At 37.1% G+C, this 23,852-nt stretch overlaps 1 protein-coding gene across 1 annotated transcript in view; it reads left to right on the top strand.

The window, feature by feature from the left end:
* The first annotated feature begins 2,526 nt into the window (after window positions 1-2,526).
* mvb12bb (multivesicular body subunit 12Bb) overlaps window positions 2,527-23,852 on the top strand; it is a 53,850-nt gene continuing 32,524 nt past the window's right edge. Inside the window, exons 1-6 of the mRNA XM_081348793.1 lie at window positions 2,527-2,584; window positions 7,345-7,460; window positions 14,538-14,645; window positions 17,306-17,402; window positions 18,546-18,675; window positions 19,396-19,503. Of these exons, the coding sequence (XP_081204919.1) occupies window positions 7,350-7,460; window positions 14,538-14,645; window positions 17,306-17,402; window positions 18,546-18,675; window positions 19,396-19,503 (554 nt within the window). The 5' untranslated portion in view covers window positions 2,527-2,584; window positions 7,345-7,349. The remainder of the gene's footprint in view (window positions 2,585-7,344; window positions 7,461-14,537; window positions 14,646-17,305; window positions 17,403-18,545; window positions 18,676-19,395; window positions 19,504-23,852) is intronic.

Raw genomic sequence — 23,852 nt, 5'->3', positions numbered from 1 at the left:
CAAACAATCTGTGGAATTGATTGATTTGCACATAATAAAATGTGCTAAACAGATCTGAGAGTTATACGCTTTTATTATCAACGAAGCACATTATGAAATAATACCAAAATAACATTAACTTTTCAACATGGCTTGCATATAAATTTGTGCATGATGGGTGTTCTACGGAAATCTGGGAACTTACTAAAGGCACAGTTTCCCACAACACTTGATTTATATATGCAAACATGCCATTTCATTGTTTATTTGAGCCCCATGACATTTAAACAGCATTATATGAATTTTGCAACTCCTTATTATCCAATACCTTTGACAAGGTCTTTTGTGGGAAGTTTAAGGCCGTGAAAGTGAACTGTACCGTACGGGTGGCATTTACTGGACCTGAAGAGGCGGTTTATTGGAATGTAAGAAATGCAGCGCTGCAAACAAAGCACCCTCATATCTAATGATCCCCCCTCCCATGTACCATCTGCATCGCTCAGCGGACCATCTCCACCCCCATCACACACACACACACACACACACACACACACACTCGCGCGCTTTCACATATGCGGGCATCATTCATCTTACCCGCAAATCCCCAGCATGCGTCGGGCGCGCATTAAAACCAGCCCATAATGGCTGACGGCTTTCACAGTTAGTGTGAGAATGCTGATCGCTGACTGTTTCGCGCTGAGTGCTTCACCACCTTTTCCATAATTAGACCATTACTTTAACAGGTGTGCCACTTCCCCGCTTTCCTCCTTCCTTCTGAAAACATCTCTCCACACTCCATGTTTTATTTCATCAACTTCAGCCTGTCTGTGAAATCTAGCTGAGGTGTTAGAGGAAAGCTTGTAGTCTGTTTTTTCCCCCCACCTTGTCAGGAGAGTCAGGTGTGACATTGAGAAGTTCAGCTGACACTATAACACAGCAGGATGAAGGAGAACAGCTCGGGGAGTTAGTGGAGATGTTTGTACTGCGGAAAGCGCGTGAGATATCGCTTGACAGCCCGTGTTAGCTGCTAAAAGTACCCAAGAAATATCTTTTACAATGGACGGTGTATTATTGTTTCGGGATGACTGTGTTTCTTTAGCACCTCAACAGGCTTGGAGATATTGACAAAGGCTCATTATATCGCACTACGCATAGCGACACTTAGCAGGTGGCACTGCTTCAGCGTGACCTGACATGCCTCTGCGCTGTATACCCGCTCTGACATGAAACACATGTAGCGCTCTCGCTATCTGCCAGCGTCTTTCTCCGGCTTTTGGGCGGTTTGGTTGTGAGCCAAACTGACACAGCAAGTCTCAGTTGAGATGGCATCCATTAGTCTCTCATTGACACGTCTGTAGTGTACACTAGTGGCGGGCGCCTGCTCTGGGCCACGGGCATTGATTCATTGTCAGTTTTTCATGAATGATGATGAGCGTAAGAGGTCTCATTACCTTATTATGTTCATTAAATCTTGTTTAGTTCCTGTGCGTTTGATCTTATTGAGCATTATTAGCTCCAGCAGAACACTGGGTTGATGATAGATGCTTTTTTGCTGTTGTTTCTGTGTTCTTTCGCTTCTCTGAAACTTATTTCAAGGGAATGACAGAGTCAAATCCATCAGGATTATGCCACTGTGCGACTGCCATTAGACGATGCAGACTGATGTATTCTTATGCCACGCAATTGGCTGTGGCGTAATCTGTTCCACCTCGCTGTGCTTCACGAGGGTATACGAGCCTCCCTCCACATCTACACAGATTATTCATCTTCTACTATGCAAGGATGATATTGTGGAATCTTTATTTTCTGGAATGTAATAGTTTCTTACCTACATTTATTGAATGAAAACATAGAATGATGATTTGTGTGTTTTAATTGAATAGGTTTTTCTGAGGAACAATGCTATTTTTAATGATTAGTGTTGAAATGTCATTTTTTTGGTCCCCATGAGTAAAACAGCTTATAAATCATATAAATGTTTTATTTTATTTTTTAAAATATAAAAATGGTGAATGTTCTCTGTGAGGGTTGTGTTTAGGGGTAGGGTTATAGATAAAATATACAGTACAAAAACCTTTGAAAGTCATCCTAATGGTATAAAAGCTCTCTCTCTCTCTCTCTCTCTCTCTCTCTCTCTCTCTCTCTCTCTCTCTCTCTCTCTCTCTCTCTCTCTCTGTGTGTTAAATAAAAGTTACATTTTTATGTGAGGCTATTTTATACTATAATGTGCACATTACACACATTGCATGTTACCTTAATTACAGTAGGACTAGCAATAACAATAAGATGATACAGGAAATAATTTTCAGAATTATTATTTTTAATATTTTATCTGATAAACCTCTTTATCAGATAAAATCTATATAAAATATATATATATATATACATATAATTTCAAAAACATCGTAAGTTTCCATCTCGGGACCGAGGAGGTTATTAATTTAAAAGGCGTTTATTTTAGGTAAGAAATATAGACTACAACAGGTGTCACTCTTGATCTTTGTATCCACAGACTTAGTTAATAATTTGTCACATCGATGACTAATTGCGGAAGTGAAAAGGACAATCTCAGTATAGCATACGCATCTGTATTTGGTTCCCTCAGGTAAGCAATACGAATTCAGTTTAATCCTTCAGCTCGCTTAAATCGCGTGGGGATAAAAAGACGCAACTAATCTTTAAATAACTTGTGTTGACAGTACGCTGTGACAGTGAACGCTGAATGAATAGTTTTAATCACTGTTAAACCAACTGGACTTATTTTGAAACTGTTTATAACTCTGTAGTGTAGGCCTACAACATTTTATGTTGTAGCTACTAATTTCATGTTAGCCCATTTCGTTAGCTAATGGCCATTTTTTCCTAGAGAGCACATGTATTCTAGTTTTTGAAAAGCCATGAGGAACGACGGGATGAAAAATGTTTCAGTTGCTCGATTATAATATGAGTCAGTAAATCTCTATGTTCTCTCATTGGTCACAAATGTGACCACTGGCACTGACATGCTTAATATGTATTAGATTATGATTTAGGCTATATAGTTTTTAAATAGCATGTGCACGAAATATGGTAAATGTAGGCCTGTCTATGAGTTGTTTTACATTCTTCCTTTTTGGAGCTTTGATGCAAACAGGTAAACTGGAATTGTAACAAAACAGTCATTTTTATTCATAACTGCATGACAACTGTGTAAAATACATCAACTGTTTTTGACTCAAACGTAGCCTACATTTGTTGCTAATGCTTCAGTAATAATGCTGTCAGGTAAATAGTGTGAAGTTGTTATTGTTATTCATCCTATCTTAATAATTTTTGTAAAAATGATATGTTCGTAAGTAGGTGGTTTACGCGAACAATTGCCATTGTTCATTCTGTTTTATGACAGGCAGTGGCTTAATGCTGTTCTCAAATGTGTGGTTTGTTGCTTTCACTAATTCCCCTTCATCTGTTGCAATGCGAGCTGGATCCGCTCCATTCTCTTTGATCTTTAACATAAAGACACTATAAGATGAGTGTGCATCATTAGTGCCACAGAAAGTCGCCCTTAGTCTCGACAGCCTGGGCTCCATTTTTCAATTAAAGTTGCTTTACAATCAAATAGCCCAGCACAGTTAGGAAAAGGCTGCATTGATTAGTGTACAAATTAACACAAGAAAGAAATCATTCTCCCTCCATAAGCTAATTTGCCGTCCTCGGTTCTCCTTAATAAGTCCCTCCGACAGACTTTTTATACACAGACCCTCCACTGCCTCAGTAAATCCTGTAGATTTAATAACCATAATTGCAATAAATTCGGTAAACATTTAGATTGAATGCAATAACTGTGTCATTTACTCCAGTAGGTTGCTTTAAACGTAATTTAATAAAAGGGCAAAGGACCCTCCACATAGGCTAGTACACTAATCCTTGGTGATCCATGCGTACACATTAGGCTGAAGCATCTTGGGACGAAAATAGACAACGATTGATCTAGATTTCCTAGAAAATATCTGATCGCCATGGCTTGTTGTTTAGAGAGACTTCACTTGGTGGAGCCTAATTATGTTTGTATTGCTACTCCATCTCAGGTCATTTATGTTGGGTCCACTGGGTATTAACGTAGGCCTATTATCATTCAAAGCCTTAAAGGTGTACCACAACATTTATCTATTTAGTTCTTAGTCTTAGAGATGAGTTAAGACAGTTACCAGTTACGCCATGTTTGTGTGTGGAATTTTAACACACAAAAAAACCCTTCGTATTGTATATAAACCATCCGCAATGCAGTTTAAGCAGACATTTGTCATGATTCTGACATCATTTACTCACCCATATGTTGTTCTAAACCTGATTGACTTTGTTCTGTGTAACACAAATATAAAATTTTTAAAATTGGACCCCATTGACTTTCATTGTACGGGACAAAAACGCTTTCATTTTGTGTTGCATAGAAGTAAATGAGTGAATGATGATATTCATTTTGGGTGAATTATCCCTTTAAATAGCATTTACTGTAAATAAAGTCTATTTTTTAGGGCAAACATGCCCTTTCTATGTAAATTAGTACATTAAATGCAGTGCAGACAAGCACATGTCTGCCATTTTAAAAAGCTGTTTTAGGTATACTTTATTTTGTGGATGCATTTGCACACTTTCCTGATTTGTGTCATTATTTTAGTGAACAAACAGTGTGTGCAAAATGCAAATAAATAAAATTGTCAGCGGGCACAATTAATTCTTAGTAAATTCCCACCATAATGTATTAAGTTTTTAGATAAATGTCCTAATGCTTTTGCATATGCAAAATAAATCATTTTAAACAGCATTCTGTAATGCTTTAAGATCTCAATAAATGTACAAGACAACACTGAATAGAGAAGTGGCCATAACTATTGCAAGCACTACCTCATTTCCAGAGATTTGCTGGTGGCATTTACGCAGTGAAAAGTTTACTCCCACTCTTTAATACGAGAATGAAGATCCCTCATCTTTATGAACAACTGCCACTAAAACCATTTCATCTGAAACAGTTCAGAACATAATGTCATCCCACTCCATATATCTGGAGCTCATTACAGGGGAAAAAAGGTTTGCAGTAATTAATTACCCTGCTAATTGGGCCCTCAGCAGTATTATTGTCTGTGTCTGCTCTGCTTATTTAGTGTACAAACGAGACCGGCTGCATGATTGTTTTCTCTGGTTTAGGAGACTCAAACGCCTAGCAATCAGCACAATGACTATCATTCAGCTTACTGACACTGAGAGTTCAGTCCGGTACTGAAAAGCCTTCATCAGAGAGTTTATTTTGATATATTTATATATTTATATCGCTTGCTTTGTCTTTGCTTCCACCTGTGCATATGTGTGTGGGTCTGTGTTCTTGTGTTTTTGTCTGCCAAACCTATTTTAAATACTGGAAAGCCCATATACTTGAGAAATTGTGCGCTGATTGCCATCTAGTTACGTCAAGCAGAAAGCAAAGGCTTGGAAATACAAAAAAAGTCTGATATTTATAGATTGTTTTAATATCAAAATAAAATTACATGCTTAAAGGGGTACTTCACTGTGGGCAAAATGGCCTTTCAATAAAATGTGACCGTCTTTACATTAGAAAGGAGGGAAAAAAATGAAAACCAGTGCTACCCAACTAGAGAAAACAGAAAAAATGCTGTTGTATTCCCTTTTGCCAAATAGGCATGAAAACTTTAACACCCGTAATGCAAAGGGCATGTTGCCATACAAGGCCACTCCCACCAGTCTGCTATGGGTAGGCTACGCTTACCAGAGTCAAATACCGACTTGCTTTTGTAGGAAATACTTCTTAGCAAACTTTTATTCATAATGGTGTCGACTTTTATTGTTCCCAGGTGCAAAAATTCAAAGAGTAAACGTTTAGCGGCCGGGAGTCAGTTATTTGCGGTTTCCAGTGAAGTATCCAACGCGCTATAGGTAGTGGCTAAAGCCTGCAAAGAATCGTAAATACGGAGAGAACACCGCGATGGAAATCGTTTGTAGTCAACATTTTAAACTGGGAGACCAGGAACACAGTGTTTTAGGTGAAATGGAGAAACTGCCATTCTGTCAGTTATACCCAACCCCCCGAAGCAAACCGGCGTTGCGTACTGGTATGAAATCTATTGCCATATAGTGTTCCATTTTTAACATAATTCTGTTTAAAGAGTAGAGATAGTACGATAATTCTTTTTAGTGATAAGCATACCCTTACTCTGTTAATAACACTCTTCCAATCCTACTGTACATCGGTGGGGATACACAAATATGGAAGCATAATCTGTAGTTTTCACAAAAGAAGCCCGAAGCTGTCAAAAGTCTGCCAGATGACGTGTTCTGCATCATCCAGAGGACTTTTTGCAAATAAACGTAAATATTTTGTCCATGTAACACAGAGAGCAAGCAAACATTGTTCATTTAGGCTACATATACTACCGACATTGTAACTTTAACTTCAAAGCGGGTTGAAAATCGGCTATAAAAGTCTTTATAGATGCTCTCGTGTTAAAGGAACACTCCACCGTTTTTTGAAATAGGGCTTATTCACCTTCTTTCCTACATTTAGATAGGTGGGCAAATACATTTTTGTCTCAGTGCATGCATTGTTTTAGTTTGACAGGGTTGGCGCTAGCTTAGCTTAGCACAATGAATGGAATCCTTTGTTGCCAGCTAGCATGCCCTGAGTAAAAGTGATATAAAAAAAACAACAACACCTAATTACTTCTTGTCGCCTGCGTATTCACAACAAGTACAAATAGCGATGCAGATGATTTCCTATGCAGATATTGACTTGGGACTATATTAGGGGGAAGCACAGGCGAAGCACTGCTACTTGGGCGCAGAGATACGCCCAAGTAGCAGTGCTTCGCCTGTGCTTCCCCCTAATATAGTCCTTAACATATAAGTCAATATCTGCCTAGGAAATCGCCTAGTGTTAATCTGCATCGCTATTTATACTTGTTGTGAATACGCAGGCCACAAGAAGTAATTAGGTGGGTTTTTTTATTGTCTATATCACTTTTACTCAGGACATGCTAGCTGGCAACAAAGGATTCCATTCATTATGCTAAGCTAAGCTAGCGCCGACCCTGTCAAACTAAAACAATGCATGCACTGAGACAAAAATGCATTTGCCCACCTATCTAAATGTAGGAAAGAAGGTGAATAAGCCCTATTTAAAAAAACGGTGGAGTGTTCCTTTAATAAATGTACACCTTGACAACAGCTCTGAAGTGTTTTGCAGTCTCTCTGTATTTTAGTCTTTATTTATGCCCAGCACTGTGTGTTAGTGGGATGTGTGAGAAGTTTAGTTTTGCTCTAAAAATAAACTATTGTAACTATTGTAAGTGTATGTGTTTTATTTCTCTCTCGCAGCAAGCATGGCAGATCTTCCGGAAATCTCTGGTGCTAAAACAGAGCTACAGCCTGAAGCCATCTCTGATATTGGTGTGCTGGCATCCAAGAAAGAACCTCCAGCAGACTACTGTATTGTGAGTTTGCAGTTGCTAAAAATATACAGTATGTGATTTGGACCTTACAACCTATAAATAAGAATATAATAAGCAGTCATTAATTCAATTTAAATTTAGTTCAATTAACACTAAAAAATAATTACATAAACTTATAAAGAATAATCAATATAACCTAAACATCTATGGAAGCTTGGAAAAATGATTTTTCTTTTTAATAAAGAGTTAATTTATCTAACAATTCTGACTTTTTTCTTGCAATTCAGAGTTTAGACTGAACTTTTTTCTCAGAATTGCAAGATAAAAAGTTACAATTACCTTTTTTATTTTTTATTCAGTGGCAGAAAGCTTCTATTAAAATCCAATAACATAACTGAAAATTATAAGAAATTTAATTATTTAAATAAAATGTAATCTGCAGGGACTGTCCTTTTACTGTTTGTTTTTACTGTATATTTTAAATATCACCATATTTTACTTGTTTTACCAATACTGTACTGTTAAAGTATATTTAATTGTCTTGTTAAAATTAATATAAATCTTCACAATAAATTCAACGATAATCCATATTTTTTGTTCTTCCATTACATTTTGTAGTATTTTGCAGTAAAACTTGTTGTCCAATAAAGTTTTTTTTTACTGTAGCATTTTTACTTTTTTTACATTATAAAAAAAAGAAAAAAAAAAGATAAGTAAATTATAACAAAAATAAGTAGAAACATAACATTTTACTGTTTTTAACTACAAAACACAAGGTACTGTAATTCACTCTTTTAACTATAATAATATAATATTAGGGCTGTTTTCGACTAAGGATTTTCATAGTCGAATCTGATTCGTTAGATTTTGCCGTAGTCGACTGATAGTCGAACCTTTTTTTTTTCTTTTTTTTTTTTTTAGATAGCAGCTAGATTTTTTCTATTTCAAACAAAAGAGCTAAAAAACATATATCACACATATATCATAACATTTCATAAACATGAGGAGCAATATGAGAGAGAAATTTGGTGATGGTTGTTTAGGTACATTAAATCACGTAAAGCTTTTCCACGCCCATGAGAACCGCGTGGAGTCAACTCACAGCCGCTCCGCTGCCCTGCTGAAAATGTGAAGCAGAAACGCTTAATATCAGATAACGTCCATAATAATTGGACTCTGGGTTCGATTTTTTGACCATTTTCAGTGGTTATGAGGAGCAATATGAGAGGGAAATTTGGTAATCGTTGTTTAGGTACATTAAACGTAAAGCTTTTTAACGCACATGAGAACCGTGTGGAGTCAGCTTTTTAACGCACATGAGAACCGTGTGGAGTCAACTCACAGCCGCTCCGCAGCCCTGCTGAAAATGTGAAGCAGAAACGCTTAATATCAGATAACGTCCATAATAATTGGACTCTGGGTTCGATTTTTTTATCATTTTAAGTGGTTATGTGGAGCAACATGAGAGGGGGATTTGGTAATCATTGTTTAGGTACATTAAACCATGTAAAGCTTTTAACGCACATGAGAACCGTGTGGAGTCAACTCACAGCCGCTCCGCAGCCCTGCTGAAAATGTGAAGCAGATTTTTGAATACATTTTTATTTATTTACATTAGTAAGCTACAGGACATCGTCTTTCAAAACATGACCTGAAAAAATTAAATAAAAATGGTACCCAGCCCTTCTGAAAATGCGAATGCGTCTCTGTCCCCAGCACATTTCAAACCAAACTGACGCCCATGTATTCGACTATGAGGTTCATAGTCGAATCAGACCTCTCCGAATCGAATCGTCGAATCCTCGACTATTAGAAGTCAGCCCTATATAATATAATAATTTTTCAATACAATTTAATGTATTTTCTTGTTAAATGTTATATATATAATTTTTTTAAGTACATGTTAAGGTAACTAACATTTAACAGATCTTGCAATGTGTCGTGGTTTTGGGTCTTTACGTTTAGGGTTAGTACACAAACTCGTGTCATGTATTTTATGTTGAAGTTTGGTTGTCTTGTATTGTGAAGTTTGGTTTCCTAGTTTTTTTTTTTTTTTGTGTTCAGGTGTGGTCTGAAGTCCAATTTTTATTCCCTTCCCTAGCTAACTTCCCTCTGTCTTGTTCACTCTGATGTACATCATTGCTTACTTTGCACAAGTGCCCACTACTGGCGGAACCCTTATAATGTGTTTGCCCTTTGCCACAGTGGCAAATTTACATTGCAAAGGCAGCACAGAAGCGCTTCTGTAGTGCCAATAATGAGCGTCTTTACACAGACAGTTTAATGCTGCTCAGAGGTGGCATAATTGCATTTCCACAGAAATTTTAGCTGCATGCATATTGTTATACAAGGGGCTTAAGTGGGTCAGAGCAGACATCATTTAGTCTGGCTTTTATGCTGTATTGTGTCTTTACACAGAATAATAAACGAAAATAACAATACAATAAACTCTTTCCCTGCCAGGGTTTTTATTAAAGATTTGCCAGCAGGTAACAGCATTTTTGATATTCACAAAATGGTCATGGCCCCCATAATCTTTTGTTGTATTAATAGCTGAACATGCAGTATATCAAAAGAAAGAAAGAGCCTCTGCTTTAAAATAAAGTTTTATTCTAGCTTCATGTATTCTTTTTTATTAGCACCTGAATATGGGTAAGTAAAAAATAAAATAAAATAAAAAAACAAGCAATATTTTTGTTTTTCAAAGGCTATGTCTGGATGGGATTCAGAACGATATTCAAAACATAGATTGAGTCCATCAACACCCTAAAGCTTTATAGTCCTTAGCTCGTCCTGGGTCGTCATTTCATTCGGTAACGTTAGGCAGTTTTGATTTATATGCTGTTTAATGTTGATGATCACGTTATTTGCATCTGCTTACATATGCTATTGCTTGTTTCTGCTTTTTCCTCGTCTGTGTTTTAATCCGGAAATTCTGTACTCTTTCAGAAGATGCATAATAGAGCCTCCTACCATATAACAGTGAAAACAAAGAAAACCGGAAAATTTCGTCAACAAGAGGGGAAGCATTGTCTCATAAATGATGGAAAGTTCCTTCAATGGCAGGGAAAGAGTTAAGGTACTTGTAGCTACAAGTATTATGCAGTTAAATGACAAAACAACTAATATCATACACAAGATTAGTATGAGGTGGGACTAAATTAAGCGCGATCTGCTGTGATTTCACAATCATGTTGCATTGTGGTCTATGGATCTTCCTGAAGTGTACATGAGTAGACTCGCTCCCTCTGTTAAAATTGAGGGGTCAAGGGTCTGTCCAAATAAACTACACTTGCCCACTTCAAAATGGCGGTGGGGATTCCCCTGAGGGGAAAAGCTTAGGGAAGTTTGCGAGTAAATGCCTAAAAGTGGACTTAAATGCAGCCAAGTATTGTCATCGATTAATTTGTTTGATTAAGTATAGTGTATCTGTTATCTGTGACTGGTTATCATTTGATTGTCATGCCATCTAGTTTGTTCTCAGTTTACTCAAGCCCTCAGGTTTCTCTTATCCTATATCAGACATTGTTCTGTTTTGTCAGGTAGACTCGGATTGGTATGTTCTTTTTTGTGGTTAATATCTTTTCATGTTGTTCTGGGTGGTTCTTCATACATAAATCTGCATTTGGATTCAGTTTTCAACTTGCTAGAGCCTTATTATACAGTATACAATTACAGTTTTACTAAAAATTGAAAGTTGTTTTATTTACTTCCCTTCTCTGAAGGCACAAACATTATTTATTGACATGGTTTGGTTTGGTTTTTCGGCTCTTCCTCTGGCTGGCTCTGAGCCGTGAATCCTTCGGCCTATATCCTGAGGATAGATTTTAACAACTCTTTCAGATGAGGCCTCCAACAGAGCTTGGCACCAGTGCCCTGTGTTTGTTTAGGACTCAGATGGCACTGACACAAGGATGGCTGGTTCTCCAGCGCTTCTGCAACTCTCAGCAATCCCAGAGCGCTGAGAAGGGAAACTGGGACAACGGTATCAATGGCCTCTAGGAAAATGTTTTGTGTGTGTGTGTGTGTGTGTGTGTGTGTATCTGTTGTGTATGTGGGTGTGTCTCAAAAAGACTGAGAAAAGAACCAGGGAGGAAAGAGAGAGGGGATGTTTTGTGAATAAAACAAAGCACAAAGCAAACGCTGTTTAAAACAAGACTGCGTTAAGCTTACGGGCAGCTATAGTTCTTCCTCTCTGCTTTCCTCTTCTCCCTCCGTTTTCTTTCTTCTCTCTCTCTCACTTCCCGCCCCACCCACCAGTCCCCAACTGTTGCTGTCTCTGGCGGGTTGTCTGTGGGTTGGCATGGTGCTGGGGTTCTGCCCACTGGCGCTGAGGATCCGGTGTACGCCACATGGCATCAGCGTGTTCTCAGAGGCCCTGTTCCGCTTGGCCTTTCCCTCCATCACACGCAGCAGGATGCAACTGTTTCACTTTGTTCGCACAAACAAACACATTTATTTATTAACAACCTTTACACAACAAAATATATATGCAAATTGAAATATTTGATGTTTAATAGCTAATTATCTTAAACTCTAAATATCAGCCTTCATTTATTTATTTATGTATTTTATTAACAAACTTCAAACTTTGAAATTATCAGCTTCTGTCAATGCATCTTACTTTGTTTGCCCAACGAACATGTTTATTTATTAAAAAATGTTATGCAACCAAAACCAAAGATAAAAGAAACTTAAACGGTTTGTTTTTAGCTGCTAGTTTTAGCAAGTGTTCTGAACTTTGAGTAAGTTGATTATCAACAGCTTCAAACAGCACTTATTTGTCCAGCTTTGTTCACAAAAACAAATTAACCTTTGTTGTGTTTGTACTTTTGACCCTTCTAACAGTACTTGAGTATCCAGCAGACTGCAACTGTTTCACTTTGTTTGTGCAAACAAGCACGTTTATTTATTATCAACTTTAAAGGGTACCTATTATGCCCCTTTTTACGAAATGTAAAATAAGTCTCTGATGTCCCCAGAGTGTGTATGTGAAGTTTTAACTGAAAATACCCAACAGATCATTTTTGACAGCATGTTAAAATTGACACTTTTTGGGGGTGATGAAAAAGGCACTGTTTTTGTGTGTGTCCCTTTAAATGCAAATGAGCTGCTGCTCCCGGCACAGAGGGCGGAGCTTCAAGAGCTCACCCTTCAGTCAAGACAATCTCATCTCACAAAATGAACATTTCAGAACAGAAATTCTCAGTAACATTAGCAGTGTTCAGTTCAAACCGGAGTCGAACAATGATGAGTATCACTCTGGAGACTGGAAGCTGGATCACGAACACAACAGCTGGTTGAGATCCATCCTCGAGTAACAACTTTTTAGCAAAGCCTGCTTTGTACTGACCCTCGTGAACAAAATTTTTATTTAGTTTTAGCTATGGCTTCTGAACTTTATCAACAACCTCTAAACAGACACAACTATACATCAGCAAACAGCAAACCACAAGACACAGAATACTTATATTTAAGCGTCTTTAGATTGTGTTTAATTTTTTTTTCTGAGAAGTAGAGATGTCTCGCCTCCCTCTACTAGTCCCAATGCTTAGCAACTGTTTCCACATTCAGGCTGCGTTGCCTGCCCCGGCTGCACGGTGGCATACTGACTCCTTTGGTGCCTGGTTCCTCCCTGTTTGACTTTGGGCTTCACAGCTCCAGCTCTTTGTTTACGCTGTCAGGAGGAGCGGGGCACTGACCTGGAAAAAGTGTCCAGGACGGGTTGTCTTGTAAAGGGGGGAGGGAGACGGGAAGGAGAGGAGGATATTGTGGTTGATGTATAGACTCCTCCTGAGAGCTTTGGTCCTAGCCAACGTCTGCGGATGCTGTAGCCCCACCACACTCTTGCTGTCTCTGTCCACCAGTCTGTCTGTTTTCCTGAGAGCATAATGTATGCCTGTCAAGACCTCACATAAGATCACTTAAGTTCACTTTAAAGTTGAATTAAAGTTAAAGGTAGCAAACAGCATGCAAAATTGTACTTTCTTAAATTCTAATTCGAAATAACTTGTATAGTTGTTGTAAATGTAATTTTTTTTTTCAGTATGAATAACCCATAAACATGTTATCATACACAACATATTTTCAAACATTAATCTACGTCACCCAATGTTTCTAGAAATACCTCATATCATATGAGGTATTTCTAGAAACATTGGGTGACGTAAATTAATGTTTGTAATGCCATCTATAGAATTATGATTTAATTTATATACCTTTCTATTAAAAGTTTCAATATAATACAACTACTATAAATAATATGCCACTCGAGTGTAGCAAAAAGGCAGAGATAACAAATACCATGATGATGTCTAATGTTATCCCCCCCCCCCCCCCCCACCGTTTTTAAAATCTTCACTTACATGTTTATGCTAATATTCCTTGTAATGGAATTATAATATAATATAATATAATATAATATAATATAATATAATATAATATAATTTAATATAATAAATTAGTTTTTTGAAAACAATGTGGTGGACATTTAGTGGTTTTGATGGCTGTTGATTTGACAGTATTTGACTTATACTGTCCAATAAAAGTAATAAAATTAAATATATTATAGGGTACTTACAAAAATGTGAAATGCATTCTAAAATTTCAATTATATTCCATGGATCACAATTTTGTCACAAAAAATGAGTTGGACACATTAACTTGTGTCTTGTGATTGTTGAATTTCATTGAATTGCAATCTAGTAAATTCCATTTCCTGTCATTGCAGTTCTAATTCAACATCCTTTGGCAAATTCCTAAATCGTGACTGCCATTATTTTACTGTATTTCAGAAAAGCAGCTGCTTGATCTCTGAAGAGCACAATGAAGTCTCATTTAGCTTGTTCAAAGGCCTTCTTTGTGAGGTCTTGTCTCATCTTTGTTGTCCCATGGGGGGTCGATGGTATTTTTACCCTTTTTAGGAGGCTGAGGATTCTTCTGCACTTGCGTAGGGCTCTAATGAGATGGAGTGAGAGCTCTAGCAAGCTTTAATTAAGCCAAGTAGGCGCATAGCAGGGCAAAAAAAAAAAAAAAGGAAACATGCACATCGTCCATACATTAATTTGATCTCACCTCAATGCATTCTCCTCTCTGTGTATTTTTTTTCTTTTCACGTAGGTTGCACAAACAACAGATGGCTTCGACGCCAACCTGTGGAAGGACAGCATATTCAAATCCAAGGTCACACGCTATCTCTGCTTCACCCGAGCTGCCACATCCAAAAATGTAAGTGAAAACGTGTAAGTTTTCGCATCATTGCAAGTTTTTCTTCACACGCCGTCATAAAGTGCGTTTGCTCCGTTCGCTTCAGTCCATCCCTCATTAGGGTTCTGCTTAGATCTTTGATCACAAATTCCTTCAAAATATGTTCTGTCCTTTAAAGTGAAGTATCTAAACCGAATGCAAATACTTCTCTGCATTTAGAATGGTTTGAAGTCCCAACATGGTTGCATTTGAAAATTTGTTGATGATCTCCAGTTCTCCCGAAGGAATTTGGTTTATGATTATTCATAAACGCAACTCTCCACGTTAGTAGTTTACGATTTCATTTGGCTCAATTAACCTGGTCCCTATAGACAGTTTGAATACCTCCCAGCCATTCATCAAAGATGGAAAAAGCATCCAAAAAATGTCAAACTTTTGGTTATGGGGATTCTTGCTTATGAAATATGACACATCAAACAGCCATCCAATATGCTTGCTAAAGGAGCACCTATTTTAAAATATTCCTCTGTGAATTGGAACTATTTGAACATTTCTCTCCCTTTCGGCTGAGCTAAATTGAGAATGAGCGTCTTTTTATGTGCAGGTATCTGTCTCGAAAGTGAAACAGGTGGCCCAGTCATGCTGTTTAGGTTATCGGTCTTCATTTAAGCTGAACAATGGAAAGTTGAGATGTCCTACCTTTATTGTTCCTCCATTTGCTGTGTAAGCAAAGGCAACACATAGCATGTTTTTTTAGAAAACAGTCTATACTTTCTCGCTGTCTTGGATTGAAATCCCTCAAAATGATGTATTTATTTATTTATTTATTTATTGAAAGAAACTCACCTTGTGTTCATAATTGGATTTAAAGGTTTGCTTGTAGTGTTTGTTAGGATGACAAAAATAGGCTGTGGCTAATAAGCTTGTTTTGGTGGGTCATTGTTATTCAGTGTTGCATCTCACCAGTGCATCTGCTTTTTCCTTTAATACGCGCTGTTGCCACAAAATGCCTTTCACTGATTAATGTATAAATATATATTTTTTTAAATTAACTATATATTTATATATATTTTGATATGAATAATATATACACACACATATATATATATATATATATATATATATATATATATATATATATATGATATTAAAGATGAACTGAACTGAAAAAATCAACATTGATAACATGTTGTTTATGACAATTAAAAGTAAATTACAAAAAAAAATGTTTTTTAAATATCAATATAGCTTTTTTTTAAGCAACACAAAAATTGCATTTGTTAGTATTAGAACGCTGGCAATTCTGATGACATCACTGGCATGGTAGAACCTGCGAAGGTGCAACTGTAGGTCCTATACACACAAAAATGAGTCACTTTGGTTACGCGTTTGAGCCTGTGAGGGACAGGCCAGTAGTACCTGACTACCACCACAAGGAGGACGATCAGTTTCAGGCTCCACCGACATTTGACATTTGAAGAATGTGTCCCGACCATAGTGAAGCCGTAAACTCGTCTTAATACTGGGTGAAAACAGGGCAATTGTTTTAGCAAACTCGCATTCGTTTTGTGAAATCAAGTCCCGCCCTACTTTTTAAGGTGCTATATTGTTATCATTGCAGGAAAACAACTGTACATCTTCTAAAGATCCCTATTATGAGATTCAGAGATGACTTTGCTATCCACTGTGACTGGTTTACCTAGGACAATTCCTGCCTGTTGATCAAGTTAAATGAGAGCTGCAGTTTTAGTATGTGGCACATCAGTCCCCTCTGCCATCTCTCCAGCATGGAGTCTTAAAATGTGTGTCTGCACTGTTTTGAAGTCCCTGACGTTAATAAAACATGGCAGCGCCATCAACAAAGGCTATTTTGTCTGTCAGTCAAAGTGGCCCCCACTGTAATTGTCTATGACAAAAACAGATTCTACAGAATTAGCCAGTGAATTATGTGGTGGGAAGTAAACAGTTTGTGATTTATCATACTCAGGGTTGGAGGTAGATGGCCCTTTGTCAGGTCCTGATGGGAAAAATCTCTCCCGTGTCTTTTATTAAAAAAAAAAAAGTGTTAAAAAAAAAACATGCCTCATGCATAGTAATAGCATTCATCCATATTTGTACCCTCAAGTCAGAACTATGAATAAAAATGGTCTGTAGTGGTAATAACTGCCGGGTAACAATAGCGACGGCATCCAGAATGTTGGACTCATCACGTCACGCTACGCTAGCTGCACTCTTTCAGGGCTTTTGCTGGATTATTGCTATTTATTACTGCGAAAAATGGAACCATAATGAGTCCAGTCTGGGAAGGCTGAGGGAAAAAGTCATGCTTGAAAATGTCAACTAAACAGCTCCTGATTGTTTTCAAGTACTCCCTGTTCTGAAGCACAAGCAATTTGGCCTGCCACCGACTGGCCCTAGCGCTGGGCTGCCATGTCTGAAGATGATGGCTAGCACACAGGTGCTCGCATGCTTAAAAGAGGGCAGCGATTCAACAAAACTGTGTGTGCGTGTCTCCAAAATACTACAGCGGCCTTTCATTGTAGGTACGAATCATGCATAATTGAAAGCCGCCCACTTTCAGACTTAATTTTAACCCAGCGAAGTGCTTTTATTAAACAGGCTCATTGTTATAATGGTTTAAACTCATATAATCATTATTATATCACTAAATTTTATGGCAGAAGCAATTATGCAACGTGGTCGTGGACATGAAGTTGATTGACTTGAAGGACTGTTTGCCAGAGGGCTTCACTCCGATCCAGGACACCACGGATACCCGTAAGCAGTTTCCTTCAAAAATAAACTTTTTTTTTTTCTTTCCTCCTCTCTCTCTCTCTCTCCGCCTCTCGCTCTCTCTCTCTCTCTCTTCTCTGTAGTCATCCTGAGGGAGCGCTTCTCCAGAGGTTGTGAATGTGAATGTTTCATGGGCTCAGGTTTAGCTTAATTTATGATAATGCGAGAGAGTAAAATAAACATTTTGCCCCGAAGGTAGGAGGAGAGGAGAACGATGAGTCATTGTTTATCTCTGCCAGAACCCAGCTTTTCTTTATGATGTGCTTATTTATTTATGTATTTATTTGTGCAGAGCGGGAGTGGATGGTGGTTATCTAATATTAATGAAATGCATTCCCTTGATGCTTTAGTGCTTTTTGAGTATTATGTATTTCTCCCCTTCTCGTCTTCTCTCTTCTCCTCTCACCGCGCCTTTGAGAACGCCGCAATATTATTTTGGCATTGGGAGTGAGGGCAGCTTGTTTATTATTTTCATTATTATTGCATTTACACGGCCCTCGCCCCGGCGCCGCCTCAAAACGAATGGGATGGGCTCAGGAGTAATATGGCCGAGTCTGGTAGCAGGTTCTGGAGGAATGACTAAAAAGAAGATGGAATCTCATTGGGCGCTGGTTTTAATGTGCCACTTTATTGTAGTAAAACCATGTTTAATAGATGCCTCAGCCACTATATTGCCATTTCACTCTCAGTCAAGCCCCTTATATCCTTCTTACACACTTGACACTGAAGATTCCCCTCTAGCTCCCAAAGACATTTTTATGCAATTATGATGGGCTTTCATATACTTATATGATGTTTTGAGGCTGAAGGCACATATACGTTGCATTTATAAGGTGTTCAAATATTAATGCATATATATATATATTTAGCTAGTCTGTCTGAATAAACCTTTAGGAAATAGGTAGTTTATATATATATAATATGTAGTTAGATTGTTGTGTCATTGTTCATAAGGCTTCCCAAGGACAAATAGGTCAGTCGATATGTTTGCGTAATGTAGGTTTTAGTTATGAGTCTGTGTCTGTAAGTCACATTTGAACTCTGGTGTAAATGTAGTTAGACTGCTGATAAATGAAAGACATAATTAGGGCTGTTATGTTATGACTCTTATATCTCTTTCTCTCTCAGAGGAGCAGGCTTTGAAGAAGGAGAGGCTGTGTGTGAAGTCGGTCCCCAGGAACAGCACCGACACGGCTATATGCGATGTGGTTATACAGGGGAAATCAAAGCACAGCCTTGCTAATTATACATTTATAGGGTAAGATATCATATGTTTGGATAAATCGAGTGTAGTTCATATCACAAACATGACATGTTTTCTGAGAATTATTTGTGTGTGTTTGATTTAGATGTTTTGGTCACTATTCCCTCTGAGGGTAAAAAATTACCAAAGTAAATATCCTGGAGCCGTGTTTATTATGCTGTCTGAATCGTCATTTTTTTAACCGAAGTGGATTGTTCTTCTGGTCTGTCTGTTTTTTATTTTTTGTTTCCTCTAGTGCCCCTCAGTGCCTGCGGCCTGCTTCGGGCATTATGGGCGCTTGCTTTACTTGTGCTGCTTTTCCAACAGCTTTTAAAGCCACCCCTGATATGTCTTACAAATGTTAGTATTTGAATTAGGGATGGGAATTTTTGTACATTTTTCATTTTGAATACTGATCTCAAAAACGAGTACTTGAGTACTCGGGGCGGGGTGTGGCGAAAATTAAAATATTTTAATTAAAACACTTATTTTCGAAAAAGAAGCATCTTAAAGGAATAGTTGCATGAGGTGAAGCTGAAGAGTAAATGAACAGCAGTAAACTGAAGCCCGTTTTATGAAACATCCTATATGAGTTTAATCAGATATCCTAGATACACAACATAAACTTAACATCTACACAAAAGGACCCAAATGCTAGTGAACTTGAACTAGGTTAAGTATCAACTCAACAAGTTAAATGTTCTTGATAATAAAAACAACTGGGTTTGTCCACAGAGAGCTGAACAGTTTGGGGATTTGGTATCAGCTGGGAAAAGTCACTAAGTCGCAGGAGACGATGCACAAAACCTCCTCTTCCTCTACAACCACTCTTGATGCCGTCAGGTAAGAATACATATACTATAAAGTAGGGCTGCACGATATTGGAAAAAAAATTACATTGCGATATTTTTTTCCCAACGATATATATTGCGATATTGCGAGCCATCAATCCAGGCTAAAGTCAATAATTACCATTCCATGATATTAATAATTTCACTAATAAGCAAGCTTCATTACAAGTGACAAAAAGGCCACTTAATATTTTATTCCAAAATTAGAATTCCAAAATCTCTCTCTCTCTCTCTCTCTCTCTCTCTCTCTCTCTCTCTCTCTCTCTCTCTCTCTCTCTCTCTCTCTCTCTCTCTCTCTCTCTCTCTCTCTCTCTCTCTCTCTCTCTCTCTCTCTCTCTCTCTTTCTCTCTCTATGTTTTCGGTGCTGATGCAGTGACGCGTTCATGTAGAGTTAAATAAAAATTGCTGATAACTTCTGGATTTGAAATAAAAAAATAGTGAGTAGGCCTATGTGTTTATGGTACAGCCACGGATCAGTTAACCTACAAACTGCAAACGCAGTATATGTGAAAGCACTATAGCGCGTGCTGCTCCTGCAATATTGTAGTTCCAGGAAATTGGATAATGAAACACTGATTAAAATTAAGATACAATTAATACAAAACGAAACTCGCTTTAACGAAAGGCTTTGTGCTTTCTGTTTGAGGTCTCTGTGAAAGTTTTAAAGCAGTCTTTTAGTGCCGCTTTCATAACGGTCGCGTCCGTAATTGAGAACTGTCACGTAGGCTAACATTGTTTTTTCCTCATAAATGCGAACACGAAAAATAAAAGACTTTTTAAAAAAGACAACCATCCACAACTTTATAACACTCCAGCAAAGTACCCCTTTTTTTTTGTCAACATCCTCCTTTTTGTAGACGAAATAGTCCCAAATAGCTAATTTTGACCGATTTTGACTCGTGTTTACTGTGTGCTACCATTCTCTTAATACACTGTGGGTGCTACTACCCTTCACATCGCATGTTCCGGCGATGTGACTATCGCTCATTTGCACCTCGCGATGTCGATGTTAAAACAGAATATCGTTCAGCCCTACTATAAAGCCTATTTTAATAGGATATTCCTTAACTCATGAGGAGAAATTATTCATTGTCATTGGGTCTCATCAAATGTGGGATATTCCAAAAGTCTGTAAAATTAAGTTACTATGTATGTAGGAAGTTGTAAGTTCCACCTTTTCGAGTTGAACAGAATGCAGCACGAGATAACTGAGTGCGTTTCCATTGATAACCCGAAGTTCAGCTCAGACAAAAAAGCCACGAGGTGAAGAGAGACTGCCATGAGGAGAGCTCAGTCTGTTGTCTGCTCTGACACACAACACAAACACACAGTCTGCCCAGCAGCCATGCACATAAACACAGCCTGAAGGGAAGAAGACAGAGAGGGAGTGTGACTTTGTACCTCATCCAACTCAAACATGTCAATTATTTATGAGCAGGAAGTAGAGGGGTTTTTCCTCTGCAAATAGTAAATAAACAATCACTGTTCCCCTCCAATGGTTGGTAGGAGGGGGCATATGGATGGTGCCAACTGAAAGTTCTAGATTTAAGCATGCCAGAAGGCAATGAGGGTCCTGGCACTGCAGTTGAGGCCAGTGCACATAAAGCTTAGATGGAATTTTATTTCTGCAAACTTTAGCCACTTTATATTTCAATACCAGTTCAGTGCTTGAGGATTTGATAGATAATATAGTCTGTTTTGTGTTTCCTACTTTGGAAGTTATAGTTGTTGGTCAGTCAGTCGACAACTCATTATCTCTGTTCCAAAACCTAGTCATCTAACATCCTAACAACCATGGAATCGAAAGTGACTGATCTGGAACATAGACAGCAACTCTGTGCGCCACACAGATTGGACAGAGCAACTGATTTCAATACATTTTGTTGTTATCAGGTTGCTAAGCTCTCAGTGTGTGATACCAATGAACATAAAAATATGATAAATTAATGAACCATAAATGCATAGCACAAATATTAATAAATAAACTCTTGATACTTTTCAGTATATTCAGTGTATTATTCATAATAATCATCTCGCCTGCCATTTTAAAATTATCTTCATTTGTATTTATACTTAAAAAGAAGCATCATTTTTGTACATCATTCCTTTCAAAGTGCCTTTTAGTGCACTCAAACCTCCTGGGAAGTTTGTTGTACAAAGTCATATTTGTGAAGTCAGTCAAATTACTTTGGGTAGAGCAAGATGGTGATGTACCTTTTCTACAAAACATACTTAAAAATTAAAAATAAAGAATATGTATGTTTTTGCTTTTTTATTATTCAATTATGAAAGTGCTTTAAACTTAATTCTAATATATTCTAATATATATATTGTAATTGTACAATACGATTGTATTTTGTACATGCAACATGCAGTTTTTATTGTTAATGAAAAATGCAACAAATATTTCAACAAATTTACTGTCAAGACTTGTCCATCCATTGTGTCTGGAATGTTTTCTCACTGACATGCCTCTAACTTGACAAGTCAAAAAAACAAAGATAATTTAGAATTTCTCACTTCCTCGCTCATAAATACAATCTTTCCAAACAATGACTCAAACACATTATTTGCATTGGTATTGACTGTGTAGTAATCTTGCTTGATTTTGGAAAATATGTCTTTCTACAAACTTCAGTGAACAAAACAGTGTATTGTCAGGTGAATGATCAAACACACAGGTACCCAACAGTACTGTACAACATTTAAATAACTTTATATTTTTCCTTCAGTTTTGTCCACTTCAAATTAAATATAGCATTGAATCTGACTTCTGACTCCAATTCTCACATAAATTCTCTGTGATCATTGGTTGTTTTTATCCTGCGATGAGCATACGATTTTACAGTGGGGTCCACTTGAAATATTTTCTGAAGTTTTGCTCTTTGAACCTTTGCTCAAGAACGACCTCTTAAATCTACCGTGGTTTCGTGGCTTGAATAAAGCCCTTTGTGCTGTGTATTTTTTTGGAAGGGGCAGCTATAAGGGAGAAGCGTTTGATGTCTCTGAGTCATCCTACATCCAGTCCCACACTTTTCACACACTTCCGTCTCACCCTGTTAATTCTTCACTCTTTTGAAGCCACTTTTCAAGTTGGAGAAGAATAAATTGTACCTCCAAGCGAGGATCCACGCCTCCCCACTCCGATACCTGCTGTGATCACAGACTGTGCACTTTGGTGTTATTACATTTCATGCTCTTACTTCTGTGTGAATGTCCAACCGCAATATGTGAATCTGTGAAAAAGAGCTTGGTTAAGAGGCACAAGAGGTAACCAAGTGCTTTATTGAAGATGTTTCCGACTAGCTTCCACTTTATTTGCTAAAGAATAACACTTTTGTTGCTTTTAGTGCATGTCCATGAGCTTTGAGGTAATTTATTGTTCTTCTAAAAGTTTAAAACCACTCACTTCTGGCTAACAATAGAATGTAGCAATTCATGTTCAAGGCTGTGATACAGTGATGTTATGGTAAACTAAAACTATTAAGTATAATTTTCAATAATTGAAATAAAGCTGAAATAGAATAAAATATAAATAGATGAAAAACTTAAACTTAACTTGATCGATAATTAGAAGTGATGCCTTGGCAACTAACAGAAATAAAATTGCTAAAACTGAAATAAAAATAAAGCTAAACAAATATAAAAACATATAATAATAAAAATAACAGAAGTACATAACAAAATGTACTTAACTTAATAATAGGGCTGTCAAAAGATTAATCGCGATTAATCGCATCCAAAATAAAAGTTTGTGTTTACATAATATATGTGTGTGTACTGTGTATAATTATTTTGTATATATATAAATACACACACATGCATGTATACATTTAAGAAATATTTGCATACATATACTGTATATATTTATATATAATTTATATTATATATAAATATAATTTTTTATATATAAATTACACATTTTTCTTAAATATATACAAGCATGTGTGTGTATTGATATATACAAAATAATTATACACAGTACACACACATATATTATGTAAACAAAAACTTTTATTTTGGATGCGATTAATCTTTTGACAGCCCTACTTAATAAACTTAAACTAAAATTAAAAAGGAAAATTAAAATATAAAAGTTATGTTAAAGGGGTCTTATTATGCCCTTTTACGAAGTCTTGATTTTGTTTTTGGGGTGTACTAGAAAATGTTTTCATGCTTGATTGTTCAAAAAACGTGTTATTTTTCATGTATTTTACATTATTACATCTCTCTCCAGTCTGGTTGAATGCGTCGTTCATTTTTTTTATTTTATACTGTAGATACAATGTTATCCACCATTTAATCATATTTGTCAGAAAACTATGGTAATGCAAACAGTAA

The sequence above is a fragment of the Scardinius erythrophthalmus genome (genome assembly GCF_964197995.2).
Source record: "Scardinius erythrophthalmus genome assembly, chromosome: 20".
Classification (NCBI taxonomy): Eukaryota; Metazoa; Chordata; class Actinopteri; order Cypriniformes; family Leuciscidae; genus Scardinius; species Scardinius erythrophthalmus.
The sequence above is the reverse complement of the archived record's forward strand: the minus strand, read 5'-3'. Positions and strand labels throughout refer to the sequence as shown.